This window comes from Bubalus kerabau, chromosome 16 (genome assembly GCF_029407905.1).
Source record: "Bubalus kerabau isolate K-KA32 ecotype Philippines breed swamp buffalo chromosome 16, PCC_UOA_SB_1v2, whole genome shotgun sequence".
NCBI lineage: Eukaryota > Metazoa > Chordata > Mammalia > Artiodactyla > Bovidae > Bubalus > Bubalus kerabau.
Genome location: NC_073639.1, coordinates 10,157,011 through 10,174,601, shown reverse-complemented (window position 1 = coordinate 10,174,601; position 17,591 = coordinate 10,157,011). Strand labels below are relative to the sequence as shown.

At 48.3% G+C, this 17,591-nt stretch overlaps 1 protein-coding gene across 5 annotated transcripts in view; it reads right to left on the bottom strand.

Annotated features, from left to right (window-relative positions):
* Positions 1 to 17,591, bottom strand: part of GATB (glutamyl-tRNA amidotransferase subunit B) — a 119,784-nt gene that overhangs the window by 44,407 nt on the left and 57,786 nt on the right. For 4 of the 5 annotated variants that reach the window (XR_008703593.1, XR_008703594.1, XM_055550639.1 and 1 more), the window contains exons 6-9: positions 13,601 to 13,714; positions 9,957 to 10,041; positions 8,919 to 8,963; positions 6,464 to 6,653 (exon numbers count right to left, since the gene is read on the bottom strand). Coding sequence is in view for 3 of the 5 variants with exons in the window: in XM_055550639.1 (XP_055406614.1) it covers positions 6,464 to 6,653; positions 8,919 to 8,963; positions 9,957 to 10,041; positions 13,601 to 13,714 (434 nt within the window). In the remaining 2 variants the exon portion in view is untranslated. The remainder of the gene's footprint in view (positions 1 to 6,463; positions 6,654 to 8,918; positions 8,964 to 9,956; positions 10,042 to 13,600; positions 13,715 to 17,591) is intronic. The other variant, XM_055550638.1, reaches the window with a different exon arrangement.

Here is a 17,591-nt window from a genome sequence, read left to right as displayed (position 1 = left end):
CAATAAGGTTGCAGATGCTTTTTTAGTTATTAGCTTTAAAGTAGTATTACCTATGGGATATACAGATATTTGTCATGGGAAATTATTTTATAGGCAATTCATCCAGACAGAAAACCAGGCCATTTCAAGCTAACAAGAGACCCGGAGCAAAACTCAGAAAACAATCCATCTGACAACCAGCCTTCGTCATGGTATCTCCTGTCTCTCTGTTCTTAGAGACACTTACCCTTTCCCATGACACCAGAAACAAAAGATTATGGCTTTAAACAGGGACTAACTGGCTGGGCAAGGAGGTTGTTCAAATAAACCACGCATCTTGAGACTGCACACAGACGGACAGACTCGAGGCGGCAGAAGTCACTGACTTGGAGGGTCACAGCTGTATCTCCCTACAGTCTCGCTGGGCCTCGAGTAGGCTGTCCCCCGAACTCCGCCCTGTGCGGCTCTGGACATGTCAGCAGCTGTCTGTGGCCCTTTCCCTGGGAGCAGCATGTTCCTGGTTGTCTGCTTGGCTGCAGACAGGTATTGGAGGCTCGGTGAAGGCACTACTGTGCCTGCCATCTTTGGGGCCGAGTGTCCCATTCCCCTCCACTTTCCTTTGGGGAAGGAACAGCTTCAGGAACCTTCTCAGTGCCCCCGGGCCCGCAACCATCAGAAGTGAGATCTGGAGTCAAGAGTGTCTGTCTTGACATGTGGTTGCCGAAGGGGAGGAGGGAGCCGGGGAGGGATGGACTGGGTGTCTGGGGTCAGCAGACGACAACTATCACATACAGGACGGATGGACGACAAGGCCCTGCTGAAGGAATTGCACAGGGTGCTACAGTCAATGTCCTGGGATAAATCTTAATGGAAAAGATGGACGACAAGGCCCTGCTGAAGGAATAGCACAGGGTGCTACAGTCCATGTCCTGGGATAAATCTTAATGGAAAAGAATATAAAAAAGAAGGTATACATGTGTACAACTTTGTCAAACTGACAGTCACTTTGCTGTACAGAAGTGAGCAGAACATTGTAAATCAACTATATTAAAAAAGAAAAAGCATCTGTCTCAGTGTGTTAATCTTTCCTGTAGGGCTACTCAAGAGAGTTAAACATAACACAGAAAAGATGAAAGTCTTACATCTGAAAACAGCAGGGTACTGGAGGAGGAAATGGCAACCCACTCCAGTACTCTTGCTGGGAAAATCCCATGGGCAGAGGAGTCTGGCGGGCTACAGTCTACAGGGTCGCAAAGAGTTGGGACACAGCTGAGCACACACACAGGGCACTGTGGTGAGTACAGCAGGCTGTCAGGAGATGCTGAATTGGGGCTGCTAGGCCCATTCCTCCACTGAAATCTCTCATAACAGAGGACACCGAAATCTGCCACCAGAGAGCTCAGATGCGTTCTCACCAACTGCATCAGGCAAAACTGTCCCACAAACCCCATATACTATGTGGAGGCCCTTCTCAAATGTTCCGTCAGATTGGGACAAGTAGCTAAGGCACAAAGTCTAAGAAACAAAATAAACATAACTGTGGGAGAGCTTACATTGCTTTTCTTTCTACTTGGAAAATGAACAAAATTTCTGCTTTCCACTGGAGTTGACTGATTTTCACTAAATTTAGCAGATAGCACTTATGTTTATTTATAGGGCAGGCTGGCATCTTAAAAACCGCGAGGGGTGGGAAAAAGGTTTAAATGGACTGACTTTCTATGACTTTGTTTCATGAAGCCTCAGTGGGGCTGGATAAAGTATTAATACCCACACAAGTAAACAACTGTTTTCTCTATTCCGTGACTCAAAACAGCAATGAGCTTGAAACAGGACTCCCAGCGGGCCTTGGGGCCCACTTCTGTCCAAGCAGACAGGAGCTCAGAAGCGGAGTGCCTGGGCCCTGGAGTCAGCTCCCCTCAGGCCTGACGGAGTCACTAAGTGGCTCACTCTCAACCTCAGAGGTGGCGCTTCCTCACCAGAAAAACGGGGAGACGGACGGCCCCACTGCAGGGGGTGCTGGGAGGACGGACTGGATTAGAAAGTGGTCCACTGTGAGCCACAGAACCCGCTGTTAGCTATCGGCCTCGACTGACCCTGAGCTGCCTATGGGGCCAATGACAACTCATCTGGATTCCCTGTTCAGCAAAGCAGGGTTTAGGAAGAGACATCCCCACAGAAATCACCTTTTATCATCTGCTAAAAAAAACCTCACCTGCATATATGACCGTTCTCACAGTTACTCCTGGACACACTGACTCAGAGAAGGACTCGCTACACTACTAGGACCTCTCAATTCCTCTAGAACCCTAATGACTCGACCTCACCTCCATACGTCCATTCCTCACTCCTGACAAATGAGGTCAGAAATCTGGGAGGCTGACACAGAGAGGGAAAAAAGGGGAGCTCACTAGGCTGAAGCTCCAATGGGACATGATACGCTTCATGAGGAAGAAACACTCACACAGGCTACGGTGGGAGGGGATTATCAGGTGGGCTTAAGAGGTGACGTGAGAATGCACGCTTGATTCCAAGGTCCTGAAGAAACAAGTTCTTCAGGAGGCAGGGACACGGTCACGGCACGTGGCCTGACTGAGGCGGAAACCCCAGGCTTCTCCCCGCCAAGCTCGGCAACACAGGTACCACCCTGATTTGTTGGGCTGTCAAAAGGGTGCGTTATATACCTGACTTTGGGAAACAGGGACGCTTTATCAGGAACTGCTTTCCCCAGGGCTTCGTGAGCACTGTGACAGAATCCCATTCATCCACTCATCTGTCCATCTGTTCACCGATGCCTACTGCGCGCCAGACTTTGTGGTGGAGGCTAAGACAGACTGTATTAGAGTTTTGTAAATGCCAAGGAGGAATTATTACCACACAATTCAGTGCTCAACACACAGGACAGCGACAAGGGCAGAGCTGTATAACACAGGGAAGACGGCCACTGTTACAGCAACCACGGACGGAATGCACCCTTGAGAAACCGCCAATCGCTATATCGTACATATGTAACTTAAATACCATTGTATATCAGCTATACTTCAATTAAAAAAAATTAAAGATAACAGTTAAGCTCTGAAGTTGTTTTTCTTTCTTTTTTTTTTTTTTTAACCATTCATGGGTAAAGGATTGCGTTACCAGTAAGGACTGTATGCTTCATGTTTAATTTAATCAGTGACCCAAAGGCAGGAGCGTGGAGTCAGAGCTCTGCAGAGCACACCTCCACCACACTACTGATTTAATGAATACTCCCAGGCACTCTTTAAATTGAAAGATGGTTCATTAGATTGGTGCATCTGCCCTTCTCGGCAATCTGTTGTGTTTCTGAGGAAGTCAGGAAAAAAACATGAACATACCGCTTTCGGGTATGTTATGAGTAACTCGGCTTCCAATGATCACTAAGTCATCAGGAGCTCAGGGTGCCTGATTTCAGGAAAAAAAATCGTCTGAATCATCCTCCTTCCGTATTACTAGTTCTCTTCTCATTTGTCTTGAAAATTTCAAGTATTAGCCATTAAAAAAAAAAAACACATACTGCAAAATGAATCACCTAATACATTATCTGCAAGCTACAAAAATAAGCACAGTTTTAATATATCAAAAAAATAAAAAATAAAGCTCTTATAAAACTGGCTTAAAAGCAGCACCTCCTTGTGAGTTTTCCCCACTTGTCCCATCAAGGTCACCACTACCTCCTCTGGGCTCCTGGCCTGCGTCATACATCTACTGTCCACTGCAATCTGCTCTGGGGGCTGTTAGCTGAGGTGTCATATATACATGTTCTTGGAAAGCAAAGAAAACAAATCAAAAAAGTGTCTCTGTCCCCATCTCAGTACCTGCTGCATAGAACATGCTAATAAAAGTGCTGAAGTGAATAGACAAAAATAAGTTTCTATAATCAGGGCTTATACATCTGGAAGCTCACTCTAATGGCAGAAAATGAAAAGGAACTAAAGAGCCTCTTGATGAGGGTGAAAGAGGAGAGTGAAAAAGCTGATGTGAAACTCAACATTCAAAAAACTAAGATCATAGCATCTGGTCCCATCACTTCATGGCAAATAGAAGGGGAAAACGTAGAGGCAGTGACAGATTTTATTTTCGTGGGCTCCAAAAATCATTGTGGACAGTGACCGCAGCCATGAAATTAAAAGACACTTGCTCCTTGGAAGGAAAGGTATCATAAACCAAAAGAGGGTATTAAAAAGCAGAGACATCACTTTGCCGACAAAGGTCCATATAGTCAAAGCTATGGTTTTTCCAGTAGTCATGTGTGGATGTGAGATAAAGAAGGCTGAGCACCAAAAATCTGATGCTTTTGAACTGTGGTACTGGAGAAGACTCTTGAGAGTCAAGGAGATCAAACCAGTCCATCCTAAAGGAAATCAGTCCTGAGTATTCATTGGAAGGACTGATGCTGAAGCTCCAATAATTTGACCACCTGATGTGAAGAACTGACTCACTAGAAAAGACCCTGACGCTGGAAAAGATCGAAGGCAGGAGGAGAAAGGGACCACAGAGGATGAGATGGTTGGATGGTATCACCGACTCAATGGACATGAGTTTGAGTAAGCTCTGAGAGTTGGTGATGGACAGGGAGGCCTGGCGTGCTGCAGTCCATGGGGTCACAAAGAGTCAGACATGACTGAAGCGAGGAGCCAACTCAGTGGAAAAGCCCCTGATGCTGGGAAAGACTGAGGCAAAAGGAGAAGAGCGTGGCAGAGGATGAAATGGTCAGATAGGATCACCAACTCAGTGGCCATGAATCTGAGCAAACTCTGGGAGACAGTGGAGGACAAAGGAGCCTGGTGTGCTGCCCATGTGGTCACAAAGAGTTGGACACAACTTAGCGACTTAATAACAACAAACAACAACAAAACAGGGCCTTAAACTATGAAAAAACCAGAAACCCACTCACTTGCCACCCTCCGCAAACATTTCTCCAAGGCCTCTGCGGCTGAGGTGCTTGAAGGACACAGAAGTGGAGCCTGGGACATAGACATGAACATGTGTCTGCTTCAGAGAACTTGCTGGAGGTGAGAGGCCTCCGTTTGTGCCCTCTCTCATCCTTACAGAATTTGGCAAATACATTACAAAATGCAGGACTAGAATTTAGCATTCAGCGTTCAGTCTGAAGTTGATTTCAAGTGGGCTGGAAATTCCAGATGGTGGGGAAGGTGTGTGAGACTAAAATTTGGGTTTGTTAAATCAACTTGGGAACAGTGTGTGAATTCTAAGAGGTTTCAGGTTAAAAGGTGTTCTGAGCAAGCGGCTCGCTGGTTCACACACAGGCCTGGCGTTCAGCAGTGCTGACCGGCACCGAGTAACACGGCGAGCGGATGAGACAGTCCTTGCTGGAACAAAACACGCCAATTAATAAAGAATTAGAATACACCGACACAGTCTCCACAGAGGTGTGGGCAAGATACAGCAGCAGTCCACGGGAGGCGGCGAGCCGCCCAGCCTGCAGTGTGAGAGAAGAACCTACTGTGTCTGACGCGGTGAACAAGGCTGCCTGTGAGTCTCATACACACGCCTACTGACCTAAGACTCTTGGCACACATGTGTTTTCTCCAGGTCGATCTGACAAAACTGAGTTTTCTATACTCTCTGATTCTTTTCAAATGAGCTGATTTAGGGATGATAAACAGACTCATTCAATAAGCATTCGCTCGTCTACCATGTACCAGAAATGGCAGGGTTTTGTCACTTAAGTGTATAAATATATACACAAACATGAACATCCTAACATCCCTGCAGCTACCGCTCAATCACAATGCAACAGCCCAGACATCCCAGAGATTCTGTGCTCCACGCGATGAGTGCAGCAGACAGCCTGTCCCTGAGAGACGCTGTGGAGAAACTCCGCACAGCCTCCCTGACAGACAAGCAGAAGACAAGTGTGATGCCACGCCACTCTCACGGGTGCCGGGCCACTTTAATGCGGCCGTGGCCCACGGAACTGCAGAGCCCCGCAGCCCTAGACAGGATGGAAAATCCCTGAGCACATCTCCACGGTGTCAGGTTCTTAATGGCCCCTTCAGAGGTATCCTCCAAGGACCGAGGCGTTTAGTCAGAGTTTGCAGCATTTCGTGTGGAATAAACGTTTCTTCTATAGTTGGTAAAACAACTGTCTGCTTTGTGAGAATCCAACTTCCTGCCGGACCCTGGCACAGTTCAACACCGCCAGACATCCAGAAAGCCTATATATTGATTTCCTTTTGTCCTGCACAGAGACAAGTGAACAGCCATCCGGAACATCTGGACCGTCCTCAAGAAGCCTCCACGGCTGCTGTGAGCAGCTCTGCAAGTCCACACACAAGAAATGACTGAGAGGAGCCCACCTGGTGGGTCTTCAGAGGCGTATCCATCCTCGAGGCTGGTGAGGAAGGTGAGCACGCCTGATTCCGGGCACACTGCAGCCGTCGCACTCCACCCAGAGCCCCCCACCCGCCCAGCGGGCCGACCACAGCCTCTGGAGAGGACCCACCAGCAGGACGCAGCTGTGCTCCGGCAGCATCCCGTACTGTTGCACGAGCCTCTGGCGGGTCACGCGGGGCAGCTCGGGGAGCCGCTCCCGCAGCTGGTCGATGTTGATCACCTGCTGCGGGTCTGCGCCGGAGGGGAGGGACCCTGAGTCGTAGAGCAGCAGCGGGGGCAGGTTGGGCTCCGGCATGAACCTGGGTGCAGAGAGGAGACGGCCTGACTCTCCGTAACGGGCTCAGTTGGAAGAGACAAACCTACAGTCAATGTGAAAGTTTGTCTACAGATGTTGTGCTACAAATATTTTTTGAAGTCCCACATGAAGTCTCCTACTCTTCCAGGAACTAGTCCTTGTACAAATGTAAGGTCAAAACCACCACATCCAGCGCTCTCCGTGCTCATAAACAAGCACTGCGTGAAAAGGGCGCAGCACAAGGTTGATGCCGCCCTGCCGTTTATAATCATGGATCAAGTGCATATTCACAAGACACAGACTGGAAAAAACAGAACCAAATACGAGCAACTTACTTCTTAGGAAGAAAGATGACTTCACCCACTAAAATTTTCAGTATTTTCAGCAGTTTTTATGAAAAGGAAACCTTCTTTCTTGAGAATTGGAATAAATAAATGGACTTTGCGTAATATTGGGTTAGCCACAAAGTTTGTTCAAGTTTTCCCATAACATCTGATGGAAGAACCCAAAAGACCTTTTGGCCCAACCCAATAAAATGTAGAAGGTAGGAGAGGGAGGGATGAACAGGGGAGCACAGCGGGGTTTCAGGGCAGTGAAAGCATTCTGTGTGACACTGTAACGGTGCACACGCGTCATCACACATCTGCTAAACCCGGAGAACAGACGACATAAGGGTGAACCCTAAGGTAAACTATGGACTTCAGTTACTAGGAAGGTATCATACTGGTTCATCATTTTAACAAATTTACCACATTATACACTAATGCAAGATGTTATAAGAGGAAACCCGCGTGCACGCGCGCGCGCGCGCGCGCGCGCGTGTGTGTGTGCCAGCGCGGGGAGGGGGTATATAGCATACAACAAGAAGTATATGGGAACTCTAATTTCTACTCAATTCTGCTGGAAAACTAAAACTGCAATAAAAAAAGTCAATTAAAAAAAAATGCGGACGCTGCATCACCGCATCAGCTCTTGTCAAACTAAGGTGTCCTTCCCTTTTGTCTATTCTAGCATCTAACGTCTTTCCCTCTGCCCATGCTTGTCAGAGGGCTTATGCAGAAGCAGGGTTACACAGAATAAATGGTGGCTCCCAGGTGATACATCAGAAATGCAAGCAACCCATCACCTCAATGCCAAATCTGTGCTATGAATCAGCCTGACTTCTGAAGGCAAGAGGAAAGCAAAGGGAGGCTGCCCAAACCTCATCTATTAACCTGGGGGAGCAACCTGAAGCCACTGACTCTGCTAAAAGCCAATGCCGTGCTCAGCGAGAGAGCAGCACCAACGCAGCGGGGGCCACACGGGAAAACAAAGGAGTTTCTTGGGAAGAACAGACTGAACCTAGGGAGATCACTGTAATGAGAACAAGGGTGACTGAGACAGACACACGAGAGGCGTCCTTGAGGTGACGCCCACTCTTGGGGTTTACGAGCGGCTTCCTTCCTAAATCAGGACGCTGTATTTGTTCCTTGTCGACAGCAATGGCTACTCTATCTTTCTGCACTTCACAAAGCAAAGTGCCAACCTCTACCACTTTGTTGCTTCAACTTTTCACTTTTGCAGTCTGATAAACAAGTTAGAAATACGAGGCTCAATTTACCCTACGCTATTCCTTTCTTTTTTTTAATGTGGAATATTTTAAAAATCTTTATTGAAATTGTTAAAATATTGCTTCTGCTTTATGTTTTTTGGCTGTTGAGACACATGGGATCTTGGTCGCCAATCAGGGGATCATCATTTCGATGCTTCCTCCTCCCTGCACAGGAAGGTGAGATCTTAGCCACTGGATACCACCAGCGAAGTCCTCAAAGCTATTCTTCTCATTTGCCTTATTTCTGGATCTCACAGTAAGTCTAACTTGTTAAACAGTATTACCTGAGATGTGACGGGAACTGCCATTAACATATACAGCTCTTTTTTCTACCTTCTTACAGTCCTTGCATTGCTGAATTTGTCACTGAAAGTAGCATGAGAACAGCCCGGGCCCCCTCAACGGCCATCCTCTCAGCGCAGTTATGACGGCTCTGACGAGGTGAGCCTAAGTGCTTCCAACCACTGAATCCTGTCAAATAAGGCCTCCAAGGCTCCCACATCAAAATACTCTTCCTCTCAGTACACACATAAACCAGGAACCCTGGATCTCCCACCGTGCAATGGCGACAGCAGAAAGTGCTTGCTAGAAGCCACCCAGGATCACTGTGTTGGTCTGTAAGTGGGCCTGGAATACAAGCCAAACAGAGAACGGTATTCTGACAAGAGGAGTAAGCACCTGTAGTCTTGTTTTCCTTCTTTGTCTCTCATCGGCACGGTGCACCTGTGACAGTTAAACGAGAGAACATTTTAAAAAGCACCGCAGCAGAGGCTGGTGTGTATGCAGACAGGGGCTCACTACCAACAGGGGAACCAGGGCACTCAAGCTCCTCTGCCTTCTGTGGGACACACTTTCCTGAATACGCTGCAGAAATGATATTAAAGAAAGACACATGTGTAGCATGATAATTCAAAAAAAAAGAAACTGCTTCAATGTTTCCAACATTTAACCAGCTCAAACTCCAGGATTTTGAAATCTTTCCCCTGCTGCTGCTGCTGCTGCTAAGTCGCTTTAGTCGTGTCCGACTCTGTGCGACCCCATAGACAGCAGCCCACCAGGCTCCCCCATCTCTGGGATTCTCCAGGCAAGAACGCTGGAGTGGGTTGCCATTTCCTTCTCCAATGCATGAAAGTGAAAAGTGAAAGTGAAGTCAAAAGCTCAGTCGTGTCTGACTCCTAGCGACCCCATGGACTGCAGCCCATCAGGCCCCTCCGTCCATGGGATTTTCCAGGCAAGAGTACTGGAGTGGGGTGCCATTTCCTACTCCAGGGGATGTTTCTGACCCAGGGACTGAACCCAGGTCTCCTGCATTGCAGGCAGACTCTTTACTGTCTGAGCCACCGGGGAACAAAGAATCAGAAAGTTAAGACTCAGAGATATCTGAACAGATAAACACACCTCTACAGCCAGCTCTAAGCTTTCTTCCACTTCTAAGCTGAAACTGGCAGGTCTGAAAGAATTTAAGGAAGTCAAAATTCTTGGCACAAAGGAGGTAAGCTGGAATCCAGGGAGGGGCCAGGATCTAGGACTCCAAGTCTGTTCAGCCAAGTGAAATCTGTCACCAGCCCTGGACGGTGTATCACATCCCTGTGGGGCACGGCATTTTCCTAATGAGGAAACCAGACTGCAGAGAAGCTAGGTACCTTCTTCATGGTGATACGGCTGGTCTGCGGAGCCCCACCGACCTGTATTCAAGATGCTGTCATGCAAACTCACCCAAGCTTGTAATCAAACGAGCGCGTTTCATTCAGAATTTCACCTCCATTCTCAAGTTCATTGATTTGCCTCTGAATTTCATAGTCTAAAAAATAAATAGTTTAGTATCATATTTGATTCCTTTATCCAGTTAAGCAATAATTGGAACTCTTTCAATCTTTAGGTCAAAAAATAATCAAGGGAGTTGTTTATAATTATTCTTTCCACAGATGCTGTATTTCTTCTTCTTGCTGCCATCACAGAATAACATTGGTGGGAAGGGTCTTTTAGGAAGCTCTGCTCTCTCACTTTTTGAGCAAACCTAGGTTTAGAGCAATTAACGTGATCCAGTACAGAACACAAGCACACAGCTTGGCAGAAGGGCTAGGGCCAACGCTGACGACAAGCAACTCTGGATCTAGGACCTTGCTTATCAAAGAGTGTTTATCCCAGGACCCATGGGCAGGATTCAGGGGGTTCTGGTATCTCCTGGGATTATATACAAATGTGGCTGTGTGCCTATGCACGGATTTTGGAGAAATGATCCAGAATGTCCACTGTATATTCAAAGGGATCTATGGCCCCCAAAGATGAAGAGCCACTGCTCTACGCCTTGCTCCTTCACCACGGAAAAAGGCAGCAGTGGTGAGCGGAACACAGCCTCCGCTGCCACGCTTCCTTATGAAAATAGCCTCAGCCTTGCCTCCCCCTCCTTGCTGCTGCTGCTGCTAAGTCACTTCAGTCGTGTCCAACTCCGTGCGACCCCATGGACGGCAGCCCACCAGGCTCCCCAGTCCCTGGAATTCTCCAGGCAAGAACACTGGAGTGGCTTGCCATTTCCTTCTCCAATGCATGAAAGTGAAAAGTGAAAGTGAAGTCACTCAATCGTGTCCGACTCTTAGCGACCCCATGGACCGCAGCCCACCAGGCTCCTCCATCCATGGGATTTTCCAGGCAAGAGTACTGGAGTGGGGTGCCATTGCCTTCTCCCCCTCCCTCCTTAACTCCCCACTTAAACATACTCCTCTTGCCCTCACCCAAATCCTGACTCTTATCTGAGCTGACAAAAAGCAACAAACCCCAAGAGGATGGCTAAAAGGTCTGATGTAAGGAGAAAATTGGAGTGGAAAAATTACAGGCTTGGGGACTTAAGCCCGTAACAGGAAAGCTCGGGTTCTTCCAGCCCCAGCCCGACCACAGGTGGAGTTCTGTCTCAGACTGCCACTCCACAGGGTACTTCATAGGACAACAGAAGGCTAGGGGCAGCCAAAGCCTTCAAACTCATCTGGGATGAATCTACCTAAAATCTTGTTGCTTGTTTAAGTTCCAATCACCACCTCTTACACTAATGAGCTCCAGGACACTCACCTACAAGGCGAAGTGGAACTTTTTTCGATTCATTCCAAGCTTCACCTTCACCAACCTGAGCTGGAAGGGTTTCTCCTGGCCCAGACCTTTCGCAGCCTCAGACACACGGACAGTGTCTCCTCTCACAAGAAGAAGAGTCTGCCCTCATTAGCTGTCTTTATGCGGGAAGCTCCCCCTATACATCCTATATGTCATCCCCTTGACCATCAGTTCAGTGCAGTCCCTCAGTCGTGTCCGACTCTTTGCAACCCCGTGGGCTGCAGCACACTGGGCTTCCCTGTTCATCACCAGCTCCTGGAGCTGCTCAAACTCATGTCCATCGAGTCGGTGATGCCATCCAACCATCTCATCCTCTGTTGTCCCCTTCTCCCGCCATCAATCTTTCCCAGCATCAGGGTCTTTCCCAATGAGTAAGTTGTTCACATCAGGTGGTCAAAGTATTGGAGTTTCAGCTTCAGCATCAGGCCTTCCAATGAATATTCAGGCTTGATTTCCTTTAGGATGGACTGGTTTGATCTCCTTGCTGTCCAAGGGACTCTCAAGAGTCTTCTCCAACACCACAGTTCAAAAGCATCAATTCTTCAGTACTCAGCTTTCTTTATAGTCCAATTCTCACATCCATACATGACTACTGGAAAAGGCATAGCTTTGACTAGATGGACCTTTGTCGGCAAAATAACGTCTCTGCTTTTTAATATGCTGTCTAAGTTGGTCATAGCTTTACTTCCAAGGAGCAAGTGTCTTTTAATTTCATGGCTGCAGTCCCCATCTGCAGTGATTTTGGAGCCAAAGAAAATAAAGTCTTTCACTGTTTCCATTTTTTCCCCATCTCTTTGCCATGAAGTGATGGGACTGGATGCCATGAGCTTCACTTTTTGAATGTTGAATTTTAAGCCTGCTTTTTCACTTTCCTCTTTCACTTTCATCAAGAGGCTCTTTAGTTCCTCTTCACTTTCTGCCATAAGGGTGGTGTCATCTTCATATCTGAAGTTACTGACACAGCTGCATATCTGAGGCCCTTGACCATGTTAATGCCTTTTTCCTGAAAATGTATACAGTCACAGTGTCTTCATTAAGGCTGGTTGATTATTTCAGGTTCAGGATAATAAAGTTTTATACAAGACTAGAAAATCTGTCTTCCTTCTAATACTCAGCATACTACTGAACCTTTGGTGAACCTTTGGGCTGGGATGCCACTTTCATCCATCCCTTGCTCTGTGCACCTTGAAGGACGTACCTTAACCTCCACCCCCCACCTCCTCCCTTCTGTCTCTCTTCCTCTTAGATACCTTTGCTTTTAAAGAGTACTTTCATCCTTCTGAGATGTCATCCCCTCACATTCAGTCATCATCTTCTATGGACCACTCCAGCTGCTGAGCTTGCTCAGTTCTTCTATTGTATTACTAGCATACATCTGTCCACATTGAAAGATCCACAGCATGTGCTCCAGTAAGATCACTACTTGATTACACAGGCCTAGGCAACCTATTCTCTGGTGGCTCAGCTGGTAAAGAATCCATGTGCAGTGCAGGAGACCCAGGTTCAATCCCTGGGTTGGGAAGATCCCCTGGAGAAGGGAATGGCAACCCACTCCAGTATTCTTGCCTAGAAAATTCTATGGACACAGGAGCCTGGCAGGCTACAGTCCACAGGGTAGCAAAGAGTCGGACATGACTGAGTGACTAGCACTTTCACTTTCAAGCAATCTGTTAGTTAAAACAGTTAAAAGCAGAAAAACATAATGACCAATTAGGTCAAATTGTGGCTAATCTACAACAAATATGACGTTATACAGTTCAGACTGGTTGTGGTATGTGCAGTTACAGAATTTTGCAAATCCTCCCATAGAAGTGAAGTCTATTTCCTCCCCCTTCCCTTGAACCTGTTTTGAATGGAATGTACTGGAAGAAATGTTGTGCAAGTTCTAGAACTAAAGACTGAAGAGGACTTGAGGGATCTGCCTTCATCCTCCTAGGATGCCACCTCTGCCAAATAAGAAAGCTGGGCTAAGCAAGTGAATGCAGAAAGCCCACATGGGTAAAGAAGCCCAGCAGATGTCTGGCACCAAGGTCCCAGCATGTAAGGTCCTCCTGGACTCTCTATCTCAGCAGAGTGCCGGCTCCCCAGAGTCAAATGAAAGAGCCGAGGCAGGACCAGCAGAAAACCACCCAACCCACAAAACCGTGAAGCTGAGATGGTATCATGTAAGTCATTAAGTTGGGTTGGGGGAATGATTATTACACAGAAACAGAGAGCTGCTACAAAGAAGTACATGAGGAGTAACAGCTGACATTCACCTATAGCTTTGGCCAGAAATCGGGCACTGTTGAGATTCTTCACTTCAGTTCGAATGCCCAAAGGCTCCCCAGGGCGATGCACAGATATATTGGCATCCACTCTTAACTGGCCCTCTGGAAGGAGAGAAAAAAAGACAACTCTTTAGAAATTCTCTGAGGGAACGTGGTCTTTTTAAGGCAAGAGAGTGCAAGCAATATCTGACTCTAGCTGATGTCCATGGTGCCAGTGGTAAAGAATCTGCCTGCCAATGCAGGAGATGAGACATGGGTTCGATCCTTGGGTCGGGAAGATCCCCTGGAATAGGACATGGCAACCCGCTCCAGTATTCCTGCCTGGAGAATCCCATGGACAGAGGAGCCTGGTGAGCTACAGTCCATGGGGTCACAAAGAGTCGGACACAACTGAGCGTGCACAAGCGTGCGTGGCACGCACACATGCGCACACACACACACACGCGTGCACACACACACACACTCAAAAGAGGTAAGGTTGGTCCTGAAGTTCACGGCTGGTACTTCTGCCCACTTACAAGACTGACAGTCCTCAGGCATCTGCGGGGTGTGTGCGCACGTGTGCAGGGATATTTCTGTGCACTTGTACACAGGTAGAAGACAGAAGAAATTCTGGATATACCGTCTGGGGAAATCTAATTTCTTTCGTGCCAAGTAAGAAAAACAACACTGTTAAAATGGAGGTTTACTCTGAAGTTTTATCCTGAAGTTTTTTTCAAAGCGTCAGAGCTGCGTTAGGGGGAAGGCCTCAGAAATTGTTATGTGATAGTCCTACACTGCTCTCTGAGGGAATGTGGATTTCCAACAGCGATTCCGGGAGATTTATAAGAGAGTCCTTGAGAATTTACAGCTCAAGGGCACAAGCCAGAAACGTGGGCTTTTTTCCCTCCTCCTTCCTCCAGGTACTGTAATAATTTCTTTCTTCTGCAAACAGGACTTGAATCCTTCCTGGCGGCTGTAGGGGTTTGCCACAGCAGACAGTGCTGTGGGGGGGACCAGAGACAGCAGCCTTCATTCTAGGAGAACTTTCTTTGACCCTGAACCCTGCCCCTATCCCCGCCCACTTTGGAAACAGTAACCCCTAAGGAAATAGGTAGTTTGTGAGATGACTAACAGGCTCTTGAGGAGGAAAGGGAAGCAAAATCCCAAGAGGAAAAGGGACAAAGAGAAGAAATCATCACATTTCACACCCTGCAAAGTACAGCTAGAATTCTCCATTCTCTAGTTTTATTTACAATATTTAAAACAGAACAAAAACAGACGACAAAATGCTGGATTTTTATTTTCTTAGGCAAGTCTTTAAACTTAAAAAGGATCTGTCAAACCTGAATGTGCTGATGAGTTAAGAAAAGAAATTTCTTTTCTAAGGTTTCATAAAAGTAAAAGCATATTAAAATAATAAAATAGCATGAATAAATTCCATGCCTAGAGAAAGAGACCCTTGTAAGGGCTCTCTACCATTCCCACTCTGCCACTCCCCAAGGGCCACCCATGCTGACAGGCAGGGAAAAGCCGCCTTTTAGCCCAGAAATGACTCTGTGTCTCTATTACTTCTCCCATTTCTCCAAAAACCTCTTAGCCCCTGTGGACACTGTGTGCTTCCTTGAGCCTCGAGAGTCCCCAGTGACTTCTGATACCGTCAGACTCTCTATGGGGACCCTGCTTCATCCTCTGACTACATCCCGTCAGCTCCTCCCACAAACGTCCCTGGCGGTCGATCCCTGCCTCCGCATCCCCCTGCTGCCATCCCTGCCTGAGGGCTCGCATCCCACCCTGCCCTTGGAGCGGAGACCCCTCCTCCTCCAGCCACCCGCCTCCCTCCGTTCTGGCCGTGTCCTCCCACAGGACTGCGGCATCTATCAGCGCTGGACCAGGCGCACAGCCGGCTCCCAGCGGTACCCCACCTCCGCCCAGCACTCACCAGCCCTCCCCTGGCCTTGGCCGCCGCGCCCCAGCGCTTTCCACCGCTCACTCCCTGCCTGCCGCTGGTCCCCATGTGCCCTGGTCATCACTGGTACTGTCCCTCCTTGAACCTCGGCTCAGCCTTCAAGGTCCCACATGAGTGGGACTTTCTCTTCCCCACCTCTACTGGTGCTCCTCCGAGTTACCGGAATACACGCTCAGGACCGCAGCCTATTTGGAATTCATCTTATCTTTAAGACCAGACGGAAGGCCTTTGAGAATGGGGCCCAAGTGTAGAATCCCCACCCCTTTTTCCTTCCAAGGACACCATTCCTTCAGTTCTCGCCTCTCTCCATACCAGTTGTTAATTTTCTTCCTTATGGCCCCTGTATGTATACGTATGCAACAGTATTTTTCACTAAAAAACAGAACCTGAAGACCTGCTCCCTTGAATGCAATTCTCTCTCCATCATCCGGCTAGTCTCTGCTTTCCTTTTCAGCAAATCCTCTCAAACAAATACTGTTTGCTTGCTGCCACACAGTCTCCATGATCTCACCCTTCAGTCACTCCTGAACCTGTCAGCCTGGCTTCTGCCCCCACCTCCCAGAAAACACCTTGCCAAAGTCACCAACAGGCCCTGGCCGTCGAATCCCTCGGACACACGGACACCGGACATGCTGTGCCTTCACCTCGCTAGATACACCAGCAGCACGTAACATGCCAACCCCCTCAGCGGCTGGCACCATCACTCTCTAGGTGTCCTCTGGGCTCCTGAGCTCGTTTCCACGTCTCTGTCATCTGTTCCCATCCTTGCGCGCTCTCTGTAAAGGAGTGTGGCTTTAAACACCACCGCTGCTCTGACAAGCCCTAGACTTCTCACTTCAGCCCAGACCCCTGCTCTGACCTCTGACGTCTCCTTCAGCTCGCCGTGGGGGCGGTCGGGGCGCGTCAGTTTCCCCAACTGAAGGATCTGCCCATCCGCAGAGCCTCCCGGTGACGGCAAACGGCGCCACCACCTCGTGCCTCAAGTGAGACCTCTTCCTGCCTCTTGCCTTCTACGTCCGCCTGTTAACAAATCCTGTTGTTTCTAAAAACCCCCTCGAAGCCACCTATCTTGACCTCTCCATCCTCACGAACACCAGCTCTGCCCACACCAGCACCACCTCCACTGAACTACTGGGAAGGCTTCTTACCCGGGCTCTGCCTCCACTCGTACCCTGAAACCCGTGGTCCAGAGCAGCCACAGTGGTTTCCTAAAACATTCATCTGACTCTGTCTTTCAATGGCTTAAAACCCTTCTGTGACCTCCCACTGTGGAACGAAATCCAAACTTATCTTGGTCTTCTCACTGTGGTTTAGCCCTCTGACCTTTTCAGTCTTACCTGAGGCACAGCCCCCTGCTCCTGGCACTCTCCCTGCCCCCCTGGTGTTAATACCTGCAGGCACATTCTACACTTTCCCTCACCTCCAGGACGTGGCCTGGGCTCCTGGCTGGGTGCTCACCCTCTAGCTGACGCTGGCTGGAGCCTTGGAGTGTTCTCCTGAAGTCCTCACCTTCCAACAGTATCCTTTATCACGGTACCTTCTGTGCTTCCTTAACGCACTTCTCACTACGTGCTGTGAGCTAAGTCGCTTCGGTCATGTCCAGCTCTTTGCGACCCTATGGACTGTAACAGCCCGCCAAGCTCCTCTGTCCATGGGGTTTTCAGACAAGAAGACTGAAGTGGGCTGCCATGCCCTCCTCTTCCAGGGGATCTTCCTGACCCAGGGATTGAACCCTCATCTCTTATGTCTCCTGTGCCAGCAGGTGGATGCTTTACCACTGCACCACCCGGGAAGCCCCACTTATCGCTGTAACTATTAAACTACTTCGTTTTATTTGTTAATGTATATGTCTGTCTCGTGAATACATACTCTCTTCCTCACTGCTCTATTCAGAACCTAGAGCTGGCTCTGGCACAAGGTAACTGTTGGATGAATTCACACCCTGGTACTTGCCTGAGAAATCAGTAAGCAGACTGGTCTCACAGTAGGTTCCTGACAAGTTCTAAAGTTCTGTCTGAACAGGACTAGTCT